General features: G+C 30.4%; 1 protein-coding gene across 1 annotated transcript; it reads right to left on the bottom strand.

Moving 5' to 3' along the window:
• Positions 1–650: 650 nt before the first annotated feature.
• Positions 651–18851, bottom strand: LOC139841348 (uncharacterized). The gene is made up of 6 exons (XM_071831570.1): positions 18826–18851; positions 17987–18675; positions 17423–17771; positions 16759–17033; positions 16075–16488; positions 651–1264 (listed from the first exon to the last, which is right to left on the bottom strand). The coding sequence occupies exons 1-6, from the start codon at positions 18849–18851 to the stop codon at positions 651–653; spliced, it is 2367 nt and encodes a 788-aa protein (XP_071687671.1).
• Positions 18852–20750: the final 1899 nt, after the last annotated feature.

The raw sequence follows: 20750 nt of genomic DNA, 5'->3' as shown, positions 1-20750 counted from the left end.
AAAAGTTGTCAATGGTCACCATTTGTTACTTAATTACTTGGTTACAAAATGTACACATGGGCTTGGCAAGTCACAAAAGACAAGCCCCTACATGAAAGTAACTAACAATGTTCATTGAGCCGATCTATTGAAACTAATGAGGTAGATGATCGTGAATGTTTATTCGTATATATGTGATAAATGAAATGCTTTTGATGAGTAAATTGTGTGCTATTTTTTTGACCCTGTAGCTCCTCGCTAGTTTGGGTCCGTTGCTTAATAAAAATTTAGTCGTTCAAAAAAATTCACACATTCTTTATGAAAAGAGGTAATATCAAATATGTGACACGCATTGTAGAATTTGGGTACACTTTTCCTGGTTTTTTTTACTCAAATTGTTTATTGTAAGCCTTCAACCACATGCTTAATAATAGGTCACTCTTGAACGCTTTTTTTAGATCATAATGCGATTCTCCTTTGTTAGCTCACTGGGCCAGGGTATTGTGTTGGGCCATTATAATATAATTTTTTTTTTTTAAAGCATGGTAATATATATAACACTAAAAACGAATAATTACAATACAAGGCACCGATCACAAGATAGATCGGCCCAAACAACACGAATACAAAATGAAAGTCGTGTGCAAAGATAGCACAGGAAAATTACATGATTAAAGATTTAGGAACATATGAGGATTAACAAGCCAATTTGGCCAATCGATTTTCTTTCCTTTAATACGGCCCGTAATCCATTCGAAAGATTTCACTTGAATTTCACTCACTAGGACCGGAGTACACCACGACTCGTTATGAAAAACCTTCAAATTGCGATTCTTCCACAAGTAATATGCACAAACCCAAACCACGGCTTTCCAAATTTTTTGACCAAGCGAAGTTGAGGCATGGGCTATGTTACCTTCAAGGATATCGACATTAGAGCACGAACAAGGACCAAGCTTCCACCAATTATAAATACGAGACCAAACATCTGAAGCAAACTTACACGAAACAATGAAATGATCCACCGATTCAAGATCATCGTCACAAACGGGGCACCGAACACTATGTAAGTCAATGCCTCTTATGTCGAGTTCAATCCGAACCGGAATTCTCTTTTTCAACGTTCTCCATGCGAAAATTTCGATCTTTTTGGGGATGAGATTATTTCGTAGTGTTTTTTTCGAACCAATAGGATTTCCAAGAATATGTTTATCAATGAGAGAAGACAATTTCTTAACCGTGAAAACCCCATCATTTGCGAGATCCCATTTTGAGACGACCCGTCCTAATCCATCTGGACGAATACATTACATTTAGTTACATCGCGAGGTACTTGACCTCTATATGATACATTTTACAAACATTGCATTCGTTTTTTAAAAAGACAAACTTTCGTTACATCGAAAGTTGACGGCATGCATACCATTTCATAATATATCCAACTATAATTGACTTAATAATAATCTTGATGAACTCAACGACTCGAATGCAACGTCTTTTGAAATATGTCATGAATGACTCCAAGTAATATCTCTAAAATGAGCAAATGCACAGCGAAAGATTTCTTTCATACCTGAGAATAAACATGTTTTAAAATGTCAACCAAAATGTTGGTGAGTTCATTAGTTTATCGTAATTAATCATTTCCATAATTTTAATAGACCACAAGATTTCTATTTTCATTTTTCATAAACATCATCTCATATCAGGCATTTCGCACAAACTGCATAGAGATAAAAATCATTCATATGGTGAACACCTGGTAATCGACATTAACAAAACGCGTCTAGAATATCCCCATCATACCGGGACTCTCATCGGACATGATAAAATCGAAGTACTAAAGCATGCGTAACCCGGATGGGGTTTGTTAGGCCCTGATGTTAAAGCGAAGGGGTACAAAATAGTAGTATTTTTGCTACGAAATACTATTAAATTCGATACAATTTTACACAAGTTATTTATTTATTTATAGAGTGGATATACCTAAACCTTGCTACAACACTTATAGGCAGTGTACCTAATCGTACAGTAGTGTAGTTTTTAGTAAGTCCGGTTCGTTCCACAGGGATCTTAGCCAAGTTTAACGCTATATTTTTAAAAACTATATTTGTAAAAATATAAATATATATATATATATATAATATATATATATATATATATATATATATATATATATATATATATATATATATAAGTAGTATTATTATTATAAAAGGGGGGTTTTTACCGTTTAATGACCGGTTTGTTGATTTTAAAACTTAAGTCGCGGTTAAAACCTAATGTAAAATATTAAAAATAAATATAACTTAATTTTAAGCGTAAAGTAAATAACGATAATGAAATTGCGATAAATTAAAATGCGATAAATAAAATGACGATAAATAAAATTGCGATAATTAAAAAGTACGATAATTAAAAGTGCATTTAAATAAAATGACAGTAAATAAAAGTGCGATAATTAAAAGTGCAATTAAATATGAAATAAAGGAATTATGCTTATTTAAACTTCTGTAATCATGATGTTTGACGAGTTGATTTTAGTTTATTACCATGGGTTAATTGTCCTTTGTCCTGGATTATTCAATATGTCCGTCTGGTTTTTGTCCATAACAGTCCATCAGTCATAAATATAAAGTGCGAGTGTCCTCGTCAAATTATCCTTATATCCGAAGTCAAATATTCCAACTCATTGGGGACTTAAACTATAATTACACCAATTTTCCTTGTATATAATTCACCCCTGTTTTAATAAGTCCATTGACTATTAATCCATTCCCGTGTCCGGTTAAATGAACGATTATTAGTACTTATAAATATCCAGCCCATCGTTCCGATCGAGTGTATATGGTTATTTATAGGTACATCCAATTGTAAATATTTATATTAAATTAACAAACTATCATTTAATTAAACAAATATAAATCCCATTAATAGCCCATAGTCTAATTTTCACAAGTGTCGTTCTTTTGTCTAAACCCTAATTATGGTACAAAGCCCAATTACCCAATTTTAATATTTAGCCCAACATCACGATTACTTCAATTTAAATAAGCATAATAATAACTTAGCTACGAGACATTAATTTAAAAAGGTTGAACATAACTTACAATGATTAATAATAGCGTAGCGTTACACGGACAGAATTTCGACTTACACACTTACAACATTCGCTAACATACCCTCATTATTATTAAAATTAAAATTAAAATTAAAATTAAAATTAATATATATATATATATATATATATATATATATATATATATATATATATATATATATATATATATATATATATATATATATATATTACAGAGAGATAGAGAGGATAGATGGATATGATACTCGAGCAAAAGACTACCTTTTATAGGAATGTGGCCAGAAAAAGTTGGCCATGCGATCGCATGGAAATTAGGCCTCCAGGCCATGCGATCGCATGGAGCAGGAATCCAGCTCACATTTCTTTGTCTCATAGTTTGCCGACGGTTTATATATATAATATAATATATATATAATTTTAAGAATTATTTATATATTATATTATATTTATGTGCATAGTTGACTTGTAATTTTTAGTCCGTTGCGTCGAGCGTTGAAAGATTTTCGAACGTCCTTTCGTACTATTTAATATCTTGTACTTTGCGTTTTGCGTATTGTACTCTTGTAATTTTGAGACGTTTCTCATCAATATTTTGAACCACTTTGATTGTACTTTGTACTTTTGAGCTTTTTGGTCGTTTACGTCTTCAATTCGTCGAATCTGTCTTTTGTCTTCACCTTTTATTAATTAAACGAATATCACTTGTAAATAGAATAATTGCAACTAAAAGCTTGTCTTTCTTGAGGGATAATGCTATGAAATATATGTTCGTTTTTAGCATTATCAAATATTCCCACACTTGCGCGTTGCTTGTCCTCAAGCAATATAGTCTTGAAATAAAAACATACTAGAATCACTTCTTTATTCTTCACACTTTGTACATCAGTGATTTCTATACGGCGGTATGAACAATGGTAGTAACGATGTGGTTTACAGTCCCACATGACTATGAAAATTTAGATCCTTTTAGGAAATTGGATCTTTATGAAAACATTTGATCTTTTGAAAATTCAATCTAGCTTTTACCCTAGATAAGTTTTCTGGAATAACCCTTCACCGGTGTTTGCAAATTGTTTTTGTGGGTTTGGTGGGCTTCAGATTTGAAAATTTTAGCTCAAAACTTGCAGTTTTGTGTCATCCACTTGCTAACCTTGTATTAGGAAAGCAACACGTCCAGTATACTTGCTCCGTATATTACCTTTCGGTAAACTACCGTCCGGTTGTAAAGAAAAGCATTGAACAAGCAATTGTTAAGGCAATGTCCCTTGACATGCTTTTGATTATGGTCTAAAACGTGTCAGATGCAATTACTATCCTTTGTAAGAGCAATAGTAAAGATCACCCTATAGTTTTTCGGTCTGGCACAAGGTCCTGTCTTTGACCATGCTATGCAACCACCGTTCTTACGGTTGACACCCGATTTGGTTCAGGTGACCTAATGAATTCTAGGTGAATTCCTAAGATTTTACGTTCAATGGTAATGAACGCATTGAAAATGGGTTTTCAGAAAATAAATCGGTTTTATTTTGATCAAAATATTTTCTCGTTCAAGCTCGAATTTAGATATCATTAAATTCCATGAGTTTGTAATTCTCAATCTTTAAAGTCAATCTTAAGGATTGAGTAATATCAGGCTTAAAAGCTGATTTTTAATCATTAAGAAGATTATCCTTTCTAGGGGTCTGATTCATTAGTCTTATAAAGCTAATTTGCACGGCGCCCTCCCCATTTTACGAGACAGATCCTCTCATGGTTAGGATAAGTCTGACCACATGGCGACCTTGTTTGATGTTGAGGTCCGTGGATTTCCTGCTGATTTTAGAGATGACTTTTCTAGATTTTTCGTCAACCTACAGCTGGTCTTGACGAAAACTTCCTGACCTAAATCAAGAAGCGCGTGTCTATTTCAGAAGACTTTACTTCCTTTTAATGATGAAATTGATTCATTGTGCAGATCCATCTTTCTTTCAAATATATTATAATAAATTAGGTAAAACTGATTAAAATCGTCCAAAACAAAAGTACCTGCAATAATCTTGTACAAACATATGTGATATGTGTTTTAAATAACTTGGTAAATTCTTCCCACACTTAGCTTTTATTTTCCTTTCTTTGCCTTTTTATTTTCCTCTATTCCATTTTAAATGAATTCTAACGTTTTGGGTTATTTCTCCATTTATGTTCTCTCTGAGGTAACAATAATTTCGGTATTACAACCTAGTTTTATCGTTCATAAATATGTATAAACATGATTTTGAATTCATTTAGTTGAAAATTTTCCAAATTTTCACAAAATTTGGTAATTAAACTAAGTGTAAACCCGAGAGAATTTATAACCCTTCCCCACACTTGAGATCATGCAATGCCCTCATTTGCATGAAATCAGACTATAATTATAAATTCATGAGGGTTATTAGTGTAGAAAAGTGATTAAAAATACCGAGTTTGCAAACATATTATTTTATATCACTTTTGATATTTTGCGTCTTGTCGTCAAAATTAGTAGCTTCTGCTGAACTTAATGTCAGTCTTTGAAAGTGCGCTGTTTAACCCTGTTTTGTATATAAGATAAACTACAAACATATATATAATATATATATATATATATATATATATATATATATATATATATATATATATATATATATATATATATATATATATATATATATATATATATATATATATATATATATAAAATCTTTATTTATTAAAACAATTTAAATGAATAATTTTTTTAAAATTTTGTTTCCTTTTACTTTATGTAGTTTCGGTATGTTTACCTAGTCCGTCCCTCGACAAAATTTAAAATTTGTCGTTTTTAAAGCTATTGTTTTAAAAGTAAAGATTTTTGGTTTTTTTAATTTTTTTTAGTATACTTTAAATCAATAAAATTAAAATAATGATAACAAAATTTTTCGCCCCGCCCTCGGGTAAAGCAATTTCGGTTCCATGACCTAGTCTTCAACTTACGATGAATTTTAGAAATCATTTTTTAAACTTAATGAAATAAAGTAATTTTTGTTTTTTTTAAATCACACAAAAATTAAATTTAAAAAAAAAATGCAAATTAATTTCATACAAAACCTACAAAACAAAAATTCAGAATGGGGGGAGAAAACTAGTTCTTTAGTATCTGCTAGTGGAAAAAACCAATCGGATTCCATTCTCGGAACTACACGAGAACAGAACAACTAACTCTAGACAACATTTTCTTTTTAGAACATCTGAATCTCCCCACACTTAGGTAGCTGTGGTGTCGAAATTGTGATTAACTTCATTGTCAATTTCTCTTGGACCATAATCAATTTGCATATCTGTGACTTTTGCTTTAAGCCATTGGTCGGATTCTTGTGTAATATCCACAAATTCAACTAGTTTCGCCTTTTCTTTAGGCGATAGATTGGATACTAATCGGTTACATAACTTAAAGTTCCCCTTGGTTCTAGCATCGCGAATCCGTTTAATAAGTTTCTTCATTGAACTGTTAATAACGGGGTCATTTAATTTCGTATCAACAACGGGGTTCTTTGTTATCAAGTCATCATTAGGTGTTACTTCATTTTCCCCATACTTAGGCGTTTTATTATTGTTAAGCACTACCGTTGGAGTTGGTAAAATAATATGGTTTTTTACCAATCGTTTTTGTTGGTTCAACGGTTTTGGTTGGTGGAGATTTAGACTTTCGAATCACAAAGGTGACCGATTTGTCACCATCACTAAGTGTCATTCTACCCTCTCTTACATCAAATAACGCCCCGGTGGACGCTAAGAATGGTCGACCTAAAATTAAAGGAATGTTTGAGTCCTCTTCTATGTCAATGACAATGAATTCGACTAGAAAGGTTAAATTACCCACTTGAACGGGTAGGTTGTCAGCAATTCCAACTGGGTGCCTAATAGTTTGATCAAAGAGTCGAACACTCAATTTCGTTGGACTTAACTCACCTACTCCTAATCTCTTATATAAAGAAAGAGGCATAACACTCACACTTGCACCTAAATTTGCCAGTGCATCATACATGACACAATCACTAAGTAGACAAGGGACAATAAATTCACCCGGATCACCCAACCTGGGTGGAGGTTTCGGTGGAACTGTCTTCACCGGGTTTATTTTTACGGTTTTTGTTTCTTGTATTTTCTTATTCTTCTTCTTCTTCTTCTTCTTTCCAGAGGTATCACAAACTTTATTACCTATTACTTGCTCATACTCAACTCCTTTTCTTGGAAACGGGATGGGTGGTTTGTATGGTGCCACCACTGGCTTTACATACTCGGGTGGTGGTGGTGTTGTAACTTCTTCATTGTTACTCACATCAAAAACCTTCCCATCTTTGATGCTGGTTTTTCAGAATTCGTTGAAACCATATTAACATTCTCATTCCGAGGATTTACTTCAGTATTACTCGGTAGCTTTCCTTGTTCCCTCTCACTCATCATGCTAGCAAGAGTACCTATGTGTTTTTCTAGATTCAAAATGGAAGCTTGTTGAGTTCTTAATGATTGATCAAACCTCTCATTCGTTTGGGTTTGAGATGTAATAAATTGTGTTTGAGATTCCATTAGCTTTGCCATCATTTCTTCTAGATTTGGCCTTTTCTCTTCGGTTTGTTGCGGTGGTTTATATAAGCCAGGTCTTTGTTGATTGAAATTGTTGTTTTGAGTTGCTTGGTTATTCGGACCTTGTTGGTTATACGAGTTATTGTTGGGTCCATTTGGATTGTAAAGAATGTTTTGATTTCGATTGAAGTTTGGCCTTGGCGGTTGATAATTATTTTGATAATTATTTCCCGGCCTTTGGTTCATGTAGGAAACATTCTCACGTTGTTTCATCGTTTGCTCAGTGTGACAATCTTTCATTAAGTGTGGTCCACCGCATTGCTCACAACTGATTCGTATTACGTGAATATCTTTAGTCATCTTTTCCATTCGTCTCTCGAAAGCATCTATTTTTGCGGAAACGGAATCAAAGTCATGGCTAGAATCTGCTCTATCTGCTTTAGATGAACGAAAGATATCTTTTTCTTGGTGCCACTCATGTGAGTGGGAGGCTGTGTTATCAATGATTTTGTGAGCTTCGGTTGCGGTTTTCTTCATAATGGAACCACCGGCTGCTATGTCGATGTCTTTTCGTGTAGCAATGTCGCATCCTTGGTAGAATATTTGTACTATTTGATAAGTGTCTAAACACCATGTTGCGGACATCCTCTTAACAATTTTCCAAATCTTGTCCACGCCTCATATAGAGTTTCATTTGGCTTTTGCGTGAACGTAACAATTTCTCCTTGAAGTCTCACGGCTTTAGATGCCGAAAAGAATTGTTTAAGAAAATTTTCAACTAAGACATCCCATGTATCAATTGCCCCTTCAGGTAACGATTCTAACCAATCTTTGGCTTCTCCCTTTAAAGTCCAGGGAAATAACATGAGATAGATCTGTTCATCCTCCATTTCTCAGATTTTAAATAGTGAACAGATCCTATTAAAGGTACGAAGATGTTCATTTGGATCTTCCTTCGGTGCACCACTAAATTGGCATTGATTAGTTACCATGTGTAGGATTTTTCCTTTGATTTCATAATCTGATGCATTAATGTCTGGCTTAATAATGGTGTGACCTTGGCCCATGCGTGTGGCTCTCATTCGGTCTTCCATACTTAGAGGTTCTAGATTTTCCATGATTGAATTTGTTGAATCTGAATCACTAGAGGATTCTGATTTAATGGTTTCTTTCTCAACAATTTCTGGATGAGTGATTTGTGGTTCAGGAGGAATGATTAGTGGTTCAGGATCTCTGAATTGTCCTTGAATATCCTCCGGATTCTCAATTGTGAGGCCGGGTTCAAAAAATGGATTATCGGAAATTTGAATTGGAGTACTTGGTCGAATGGATGACGATTCTAAAGAAAAATCAACGGTGATAATATTGGCTAGATGTCTTGATCGAGTTACAGGTGGTGAACGTATGAAAGGTGGTGAACGTTTTGCTCGGTGCATTAACTGAATATCCTATTAGTTATAAAAATAAAAATTATATAAGTTATCAAATTAATAGACTTTTCTGATTTTGCCCACGTTTCGAATAGCCAATAGATGCAGCAGGTATCCAGGACCCTTTAAATTGGAAGCCCACAACTCGCCACTAACAAATTCAACTATTACTACGAACCAGAAAATTTTGGATGTCTATCAATTTAACCGCTTAAAATAATTTTTCGTCGAATTTTAAAGAAATTTTAGAGAAGAAATAGAAAATTCTATGTCCTAAAAACTATAGCGTCGAGAAATAAGAAAGAAAAAGAGCGCGTCGAAAAACGTCGAAAAATAAAAGGTCGAAAAATAATAAATAGAACGTAGTGCGTCGAAACTTAAAAGTCTAAAAACTAAGAATTAAAAGCGTCTAAAGGTATTAAAGCTTAAAGGAATTCTATATCCAAAACGACAATAACTTAAAAAGTACTAAAATCTTAAAACGGCGTCGCAAAATTCTAAAGCACTTAAATCTTAGTCTAAAGAAAAAGCACTTAAGGGATTTTACGGCAAAGCCTAAAAATCTAGAAATAAAAATAACTATGGCAAATACTAAATTAAAAACTAATTACGAGCGAAAAACATAGAAATTACGAATTAAACTAATTAAAAAGATACAAAAATAAAAAGATATAAAAAGTGATAAAATTACAATTTTATAAAACTATTATTTTTATATTATTATTTTATAAAAGTTTTAAGTTTATAAATTTAATAAAACTAAATTAAAACTAAAAATACAAAAATAATAAAACTAAAATTAATTAATTAAATAACTAACCCTAATTAGGGTTTTAATTAATAATAATAATAATTAATACTCCGTAATTATTGCTGTACCAGGTTCAGTAGGGTGTGTCAGGTTACCTCATGCGATCGCATGAGGTTTCCTTGTTAATTCCATGCAGTCGCATGGTTCGTGGATCCAGGCCAAAAATTGGGCCGCTACAGTATTGTGGCCCGATTCTTTTTCTTATTTTTTTTTTCTGTTTTATATTTATATAAAATATTTATATAAATTAAATAAAAACTTATATTTTTACAAACTAAAAATTGAAATAGAAATATTTATAATTTATATATTTTGAACAATTCTTAAAAATATATATATTTTGTTTTATTTTTATATTTTTGTATTTTTTTAATATTTAAAACGTATTTTTACAAAAGCGTATTTTTACAAAAGTAAACTAAGACTTAATAAAAATCTTTTTTTTATATAGCGTTTCGCTTCCGGCGTTTAAGCAGTCCCCGGCAGCGGCGCCAAAAATATTTGATGTTAAAGCGAAGGGGTACAAAATAGTAGTATTTTTGCTACGAAATACTATTAAATACGATACAATTTTACACAAGTTATTTATTTATTTATAGAGTGGATATACCTAAACCTTGCTACAACACTTATAGGCAGTGTACCTAATCGTACAATAGTGTAGTTTTTAGTAAGTCCGGTTCGTTCCACAGGGATCTTAGCCAAGTTTAACGCTATATTTTTAAAAACTATATTTGTAAAAATATAAATATATATATATATATATATATATATATATATATAAAAATAGTATTATTATTATAAAAGGGGGTTTTTTACCGTTTAATGACCGGGTTGTCGATTTTAAAACTTAAGTCGCAGTTAAAACCTAATGTAAAATATTAAAAATAAATATAACTTAATTTTAAGCGTAAAGTAAATAACGATAATGAAATTGCGATAAATAAAAATGCGATAAATAAAATGACGATAACTAAAATTGCGATAATTAAAAAGTACGATAATTAAAAGTGCATTTAAATAAAATGACAGTAAATAAAAGTGCGATAATTAAAAGTGCAATTAAATATGAAATAAAGGAATTATGCTTATTTAAACTTCCGTAATCATGATGTTTGACGAGTTGATTTTAGTTTATTACCATGGGTTAATTGTCCTTTGTCCTGGATTATTCAATATGTCCGTCTGGTTTTTGTCCATAACAGTCCATCAGTCATAAATATAAAGTGCGAGTGTCCTCGTCAAATTATCCTTATATCCGAAGTCAAATATTCCAACTAATTGGGGACTTAAACTATAATTACACCAATTTTCCTTGTATATAATTCACCCCTGTTTTAATAAGTCCATTGACTATTAATTCATTCCCGTGTCCGGTTAAATGAACGATTATTAGTACTTATAAATATCCCGCCCATCGTGTCCGATCGAGTGTATATGGTTATTTATAGGTACATCCAATTGTAAATCTTTATATTAAATTAACAAACTATCATTTAATTAAACAAATATAAATCCCATTAATAGCCCATAGTCTAATTTCCACAAGTGTCGTTCTTTTGTCTAAACCCCAATTATGGTACAAAGCCCAATTACCCAATTTTAATATTTAGCCCAACATCACGATTACTTCAATTTAAATAAGCATAATAATAACTTAGCTACGAGACATTAATTTAAAAAGGTTGAACATAACTTACAATGATTAATAATAGCGTAGCGTTACATGGACAGAATTTCGACTTACACACTTACAACATTCGCTAACATACCCTCATTATTATTAAAATTAAAATTAAAATTAAAATTATATAATATATATATATATATATATATATATATATATATATATATATATATATATATATATATATATATATATATATATATATATATATATATATATATATATATTATATTACAGAGAGATAGAGAGGATAGATGGATATGATACTCGAGCAAAAGACTGCCTTTTATAGGAATGTGGCCAGAAAAAGTTGGCCATGCGATCGCATGGAAATTAGGCCTCCAGGCCATGCGATCGCATGGAGCAGGAATCCAACTCACATTTCTTTGTCTCATAGTTTGCCGACGGTTTATATATATAATATAATATATATATAATTTTAAGAATTATTTATATATTATATTATATTTATGTGCATAGATGACTTGTAATTTTTAGTCCGTTGCGTCGAGCGTTGAGAGTTGACTCTGGTCCTGGTTCCGAATTTTTGAACGTCCTTTCGTACTATTTAATATCTTGTACTTTGCGTTTTGCGTATTGTACTCTTGTAATTTTGAGACGTTTCTCATCAATATTTTGAACCACTTTGATTGTACTTTGTACTTTTGAGTTTTTTGGTCGTTTGCGTCTTCAATTCGTCGAATCTGTCTTTTGTCTTCACCTTTTATTATTTAAACGAATATCACTTGTAAATAGAACAATTGCAACTAAAAGCTTGTCTTTCTTGAGGGATAATGCTATGAAATATATGTTCTTTTTTAGCATTATCAGGCCCAATAGATCTATCTTTAAGATTCGCGTCAATTAGGGTGTCTATTCCCTAATTCTTAGATTACCAGACTAAAAAGGGTGATATTCGATTCGATAATCTAACCATAGAATGTAGTTTCGTTTACTTGTGTCTATTCCGTAAGACATTTACAAAATCAGCGCATGTATTCTCAGTCCCAAAAATATATATTGCAAAAGCATTTAAAAAGGGCGTAATGAAACTCACAATACTGTATTTCGTAGCAATTATGCATATGACGGCACTGAACAAGTGCAGAGTTGACCTCGGATTCACGAACCTAAATCATTTGTATATTTGTTAATACATGTAATCGTATCGAATAAATTTATATGTTATTATTAGTGATGTAGTTGTTATATTTAACAATTTATAAGTTACATTATTTATTTATATATTTTTATTTTACATATAGAATAATTAATATAGTTAAGTTATATGTATTGAATATATTTTTATATAAATAATCTTTATTTTTATACTTATAACCTTAACAACGTTATTAAAACTTTAATAATAATGATATAGATAATACTGATAATAATAATAATGTAAAAAGGATAGAAATGATAGTTTTTATAGAATTTCAATAATTATATGATAATACTAATATTTAATGTCAAATGTTAATTACAATACTAACAATAATAATACTTAATAATATTAATAATAATGATGATAATATTACTAATAATACTTATGTTAATAATAACAACAACAACAATAATAATAATAATAATAATAATAATAATAATAATAATAATAATAATAATAATAATAATAATAATAATAATAATACTGATATTAATGAAAATATTAATAATTTGTATCATTTTCATAAAAATATTTATATCCAAGATTTCTATATTCATAATCCTAACAATATCATTAAAACTTTTATATTCATAGTCATAATAATCATAATCTTAGTGTTAAATTTCTAAACTAATGACCAAAGTTTCTATAACATTAATTCGTAATCTTAATCATAATAATAACAGTAATACTTATATTAATAATAGTCTTATAAAAAAATTAATAATAATGATAAAAATATTTAGTGATAATAATAGTAATGATAATAATAATAATAATAATAGTAATAATAATAACAATTATAGTATTAATCTTTTTGTATATAATAACAATTATAATTACTAATAATAGCAATAACAATAACAATAATAATAATACAAATAATAATAATAATAATAATAATAATAATAATAATAATAATAATAATAATAATAATAATAATAATAATAATAATAATAATAAAATAGAAAACTACCTTAGAAAAGGGCTTCTAAAAAAAATTGTGCCTCACACGAGGTTCGAACCATCGACTTCTCGAAAACCCGAAACGCTCCTAACCATGGCTCTGCTGTTTATTTTTCTGTTATAATCTAATTCAAAAATATACTTAACCCTAATTTACTTGTTCTCCTTCTTCATCTTCAACAAATCAAACGATCGTAATCCAAACGAAAATCATAACAACTACATTATATAGTGAGATTTGAACAGAAACGTCCCTCAGCGAGTGATCAAATTAATTTAAAACAGAAGAAATAAAAAAAAAATTGAGCTGTAATAAAAAAAATCACGATGAACAACCCATCATGTGATTTTGAATTTAAGAGGGTTTTAGCTTTCGATTTCAACATGAATTAAGTTCTAAATGGCTCCTAAAAACTTTTTCCATCATCATTTTAATCTGAAACATCGATATTGAATCAAATTTCACGAAGAACAATTTATTTGTCTTTTGACTTATAAACTTTGACTCTAAAATTCTCGGTCAATATGATGAATTGGAGTCTCAAACTTTGCATAAAGATTAAGTAAAAGATTCTTAACAACCCTACATTTATAGTTTTTGAAATAAATATCGAATTCGAGCCTTTAAAAAAAATAGAACAAGAACAGAGCATAGTCTGTGTTCATACCCGATTTTTATTTAATTCGCCAATTAATGGCTGTAAAAATTGCTAAATGATATTGAGGATGAAAGAACTTAGTGAGTTCACTAATATCACAGAACAATTCGAATGATTTATTGTCCAATTGGTCGACTGACATTATTCGCTCAGTAAATAACAAAATAAAATCAATTGATTAAATTTCACTGATTGGTACAATCGATAGTGATGTAAAACATTTTTAGAGGCACAAACAAAATCATATACAGTATTGGATTGAGATGGGAAACGGATTTTGGTTTTATTAAGTGTACGTAAGATTTTATTTATATAAAAATAATTATAATTGAATTAATAATAGTTAAATTTCTAATAATAATAACAATAGAATTAATAATAATAATATTAAGTTTATTATTATCAAATAATACTAAAAATGATATTAACAATATTATTAATAATAATAGTAATAATTTGTACATTTTTGTAATAACTATAATAGTTAATAATAATTATATTGATAATAATGCTCATAATATTATTTATAAATTAATAATAATAATACACAAAATGATAATTTCAATAAGTTTAATAATAAAAATGTTAATAATAATATTATTAATAATACTAATAACAATACTAATTTTAATAATATTAATATTATTTATAATAATAATAATTTTAATAATAATACTAATATGACAATCTATACATATCAAATTTCATATTTATATCATATTATTATTAATATTGATATTAATATAAATCTTTATTTTAATGAAAGTACTATTAATATTAATGTGGCAATTACATTTGATCTTTTAGTAACATTAATATGTTAATATTACATATTATTAAGTATGTAATATTTAATAACATCTAATATACATAATAACGCATATTGATTATTTAACACTAATATATTTTATATATATATTGTAATATACATATAATATTAATTAGGTATAAAATCCATATATATGTATATTCATTTTAATAGCAATTTAATTATTCTGTATATTATTTTGTATCCTATTTTACATATTTAATTCTAATGTTTAAATTATATTTTATAAATTCAAATTATTATATATATATATATATATATATATATATATATATATATATATATATATATATATATATATATATATATATGTATATGTATATGTATATATATATGTATATGTATATGTATATGTATATGTATATGTATATGTATATGTATATATATATATATATATATATATATGTATATATATATATATATATATATATATATATATATATATATATATATATATATATATATATATATATATATATATATATATGTATATGTATATGTATATGTATATGTATATATGTGTATATATATATATATATATGTATATGTATATATGTATATATACCTTTATTTACAAACAATAGTTCGTGAATCGTCGGGAGTAGTCATAGGTCAAATGATCTTGATAAAATAGTTCAAAATTTTGGAGATTCAGTTTAACAGACTTTTCTTATCGTGTCGAGATCATAATAAGATTAAGTTTAAATTTAGTCGGAAATTTCCGGGTCGTCACACATTTCCACTTTTCACTCGTATTGAGATCAAAGTGAACCGTTTTTAAAAGATTTTCAAGTTCCAATAGTTCATTCGACGAGCTACCTGAAGGAACACACGACCACTCCCAATTTGGTTTATAAATTGAGCTTGACACACGCCGCGAAGCACCTGCTGGAACATTAGGTTGAGAAGAAGCTGAAACGGGCCCACCATCACCTGTTATGTTGGTCGAGCATTGAACATGCGTCTGAGAACATATTGACGCTGCAGCACCTGATGACGATGAAGAACCTGCACCTGTTGTAGCTGCTGGAACTGGAACAGAAACATGTCCTGTAGCTGGAAACGAGCCTGGAACAGTACCACATGTTGCTGGGGACAAGACTGAAACATCAACTTTGGCAATCCGGTCACTTATCATGACATCTTTATTTGATTCAAGCCTATATAATCTCGGGAACATTTCTTTAAAACAATTTGAGCCATACCAATTTTCCTTCCAAAATGAAGTGTTCTTGCCATCTCCAATTGATTTCTTGAACGAGTTCTTGAAAGCAACATCACAATTTTCAATGGCATTTCCTACAAAAATAATGTTATTCCAAATACCCGAGGCCGATTGATGAGCATGCCCATCTCACGACCTCAAGACACCGTCAATTCCATAGATACTACTAATGATTTTAGTCCAGAGACAATTGGTTACTTGCCCAAGAGAGCAAGGTTTTTACCTTTTAAGGACCCGATATTAAGACCCCCCCACCCCGTATGGTAAACAAGTGTATGACCATTTAATCCAAGAAATTTTAGAACTCGAAAAATCCCCGCCCCAAAAGAAATTGCGTCTCACACTCTCAAGTAATTTAAGCACACAAGGCGGGGCACGAAAAAGCGTGAAGTAGTATAACGAAAGACTATTAAGCACCGATTTAAGAAGGACTAATCTCCCACCAAAGGACAACGTCCTCATTTTCCATTCCGATAATCGTTTTTTGAATTTTTCTATGACCGGAGACCAATCACCAATTTTCTTCATCTTCGATCCAATTTGTAAGCCAAGGTAAATAAATGGGAATTTACCGGATTGACATCTCATACGAATAGCCAATGAGTCTACATCCTCCAAACTAACATCAATACCATAAAGGCAACTTTTATGAAAATTAACTTTTAATCCGAGGCAAGTTCAAAACACTTCAAGATATTGATAAGATTGCGTGCATTAGAATTCGACCATTCTCCAAAAAATATCGTGTCATCCGCATATTCGAGGTGCGAGATTAGGACTTTTTCATTACCAATTTCCACACCTTTATAAATACCTCAATCAACCGAGGCTTTAGTGAGTATGTTAAGACCTTCCGCGGCAAGGATAAAAAGAAACGGAGATAATGGATCTCCTTTCCTAACACCCCTTCCAATAGAGAATTCACGGGTAGGTGATCCGTTAATGAGGATAGAAATGCTAGCCGCTTTAAGACACCCATGAATCTACCCACACCACTTACTACAAAACCCCATGCAAGACATAACCTCCAAAAGAAAGTGCCAATTTAAACTATCAAAGGCTTTCTCGAAATCGACCTTGAAAATTAAACTTTGCTTCTTATGATTTTTCAAAAATTCAATAGACTCATTAGCTATTAAAATACCATCAAAAATATAACGTTCTTTAAGAAATAAGCTTTGTTCCGAACCAATTAACTTTGGAATAACTTTTCTTAGTCTATTGGAGAGGATTTTTGCAATGATCTTATAAAAACTTCCAATGAGACTAATAGGGCAATAATCACTAAGAGTAACGGGATCACTTTTATTTGGAATCAAGGTAACAAAGGAGGCATTGCATCCCTTTAAGAATTCACCTTTTTCCCAATATCAAGTAATGGCATTAAGAACATCCACCTTAATAATATCCCAATACTTCTTGAAAAACCTAAGATTATAGCCTCTTTTAATCACCAAATGGAAATACTTTGTATTTTCATCTCCTTCAAGAATCCAATGAACCCGGGCTTTTTGTTTTAACATGTTGACTTTGATTTTTTCTTTTTGAAATCACTCTTTCCTTACATCTAACCATTGCTTCCTTTCTTCCTCACTGACGAGGCCATTTTCAGCTTTTGTTCAAGAGCATTTGCAATGGATTTCAATACTTCAATTTCACCCTCCAAATTGCCACACTTTTGAGAACTTTTTGTTTTTAATGCGCGTTTGGTCTTCTTTAACTTGTTTCTTAAAAGACAATCTTTACGAGTCCCCCCACCACCATCTTCGATCCAAACCTCATTTATGAATTGATCAATGCCCTCAATATCAAGCCAATCATCGAACACTTTAATTGGTTTTGGACCAAAATTTTTAATATCGTCTTTAAGAATAATAGGACAATGATCCGAATTACCGCGATCGAGAGCAACCACCGAAAGACAACTCCACAAGTTATGAAAACTATCATTTACTAAGAAACGATCAAGCTTGCTAAACTTGATACCATCATCACTAACACGTGTGAACAACCTCCCACCTAGAGGAATATCAATAAGCTTAGTGTTGTTGATGAACTCGTTGAATTTTTTCGCTCTGTTTTCAATAAATTGGCAATTGAGTCGTTCATCTTCGGATCTAACTTTGTTAAAATCACCGCATACTACCCATGGCTCATTGAGATCACTCAAAATTTTATTATGTAATTGATCCCAAAATAGCTGCTTGCTTTGAACATCATGCGAGTCATATACATTAATGATATTAAATTTAACCCCCGTGCTGTTCCATACACCTCGAATACAATAAAAAAATTGGAAACGAACGAATCAGAAACATCGAAATAATTAGAGTCCCAAATAATTAGTTGCCCCCCCCCCCCCCCCCCCCCCGATTTACCCACCATTTCCTTTTGGATAAACTCACATTCACCGTTTCCCCACAACACCCGAACCCATTTGATGTCAAAGCTAAGGGGTATAAAATACTATTAAATTTTACTAGGAAATACTATTAAATACAATACAATTTTACACAAGATATTTATTTATTTAGAGAATGGATATACTTAAACCTTGCTACAACACTTATAGGCAGTGTACCTAATCGTACAGTAGTGTAGTTTTTAGTAAGTCCGGTTCGTTCCACAGGGAATCTTTTAATCAAAGCTTAACGCTATATTAGTTTTATTTTATAAAAATACAAATATATATATAAGTAATATTATTATTATAAAGGGGGGTTTTTACCGTTTAATGACCGGTTTGTCGATTTTTAAAACTTTAGTCGCAGTTAAAACCAAATGTAAAATATTAAAAATAAATACAAGACTTAATTTAAAGCGTAAAGTAAATAACGATAATGAAATTGTGATAAATAAAAGTGCGATAAAATAAACTTGCGATAATTAAAAAGTACGATAATTAAAAGTGCAATTAAATACAATAACAATAAATAAAAGTGCGATAATTAGAAGTGCAATTAAATATAAAATAAAGGAAATTAAATATGAAATAAAAGAATTATGCTTATTTAAACTTCCGTAATCATGATGTTTGACGTGTTGATTTTAGTTTTATGCCAATGGGTTAATTGTCCTTTGTCCTGGATTATTTAATATGTCCGTCTGGTTTTTGTCCATAACAGTCCATCAGTCATAAATATAAAGTGCGAGTGTCCTCGTCAAATTATCCTTATACCCGAAGTTAAATATTCCAACTAATTGGGGACTTAAACTGTAACAAGATTTTAATACTTTGTTTAATAATTACACCAGGTTATCGACTGCGTGTAACCCAAGGTTTTAATACTTTGTTAACAATTATGCCAAGTGTCCTTGTACATAATTTCACCCCTATTTTAATAATTCTAGTGGCTATTAATCCATTCCCGTGTCCGGTTAAATGAACGATTATTCGTACATATAAATATCCCGCCCATCGTGTCCGATTGAGTGTATATGGTTATTTATAGGGACGTCCAATTGTAAATCTTTATATTAAAATTAACAAACTATCATTTAGTTAAACAAATATAAAGCCCATTAATAGCCCATAGTCTAATTTCCACAAGTGTCGTTCTTTTGTCCAAACCCCAATTATGGTACAAAGCCCAATTAGCCAATTTTAGTAATTAGACCAACATCATGATTACTTCGTTTTAATAAAGCATAATAATAACTTAGCTACGAGACATTAAATTAAAAAGGTTGAACATAACTTACCATGATTAAAAATAGCGTAGCGTTATACGGACAGAATTTCGACTTACACCCTTACAACATTCGCTAACATACCCTTATTATTAGAATTAAAATTAAAATTAAAATTAAAATATAAATTATAAATATAAATATTACGTATAGATATAGAGAGGATGGATATATTGATGGATATTTTTACGATCAGAATGCGTTGCCTTTTATAGGAATTTTCGTCCAGGTGAGCTCCGCGAGTCGCGGCCTTTTCCTTCTTTGAACTCCGCAAGTCGCGGAGTTCGATTTTACAGCTCACACCATTTTGGAGCCTTTCTTGCCGACGGATTATTATATAAATATAATATATATATAATTTATATAATTAATTATATATTATATTATATTTATATACATAGTTAACTTGTAATTTTTAGTCCGTTGCGTCGAGCGTTGAGAGTTGACTCTGGTCCTGGTTCCGGATTTTCGAACGTCCTTGCGTACAATTTAATATCTTGTACTTTGCGTTTTAAATCTTGTACTCTTGTAATTTCGAGACGTTTCTTATCAATAATTGGAACCTCTTTGATTGTATTTTGTACTTTTGAGCTTTTTGGTCGTTTGCGTCTTCAATTCGTCGAATCTGTCTTTTGTCTTCACCTTT

The sequence above is a fragment of the Rutidosis leptorrhynchoides genome, chromosome 4 (assembly GCF_046630445.1).
Source record: "Rutidosis leptorrhynchoides isolate AG116_Rl617_1_P2 chromosome 4, CSIRO_AGI_Rlap_v1, whole genome shotgun sequence".
Lineage (NCBI taxonomy): Eukaryota > Viridiplantae > Streptophyta > Magnoliopsida > Asterales > Asteraceae > Rutidosis > Rutidosis leptorrhynchoides.
The sequence above is the reverse complement of the archived record's forward strand: the minus strand, read 5'-3'. Positions and strand labels throughout refer to the sequence as shown.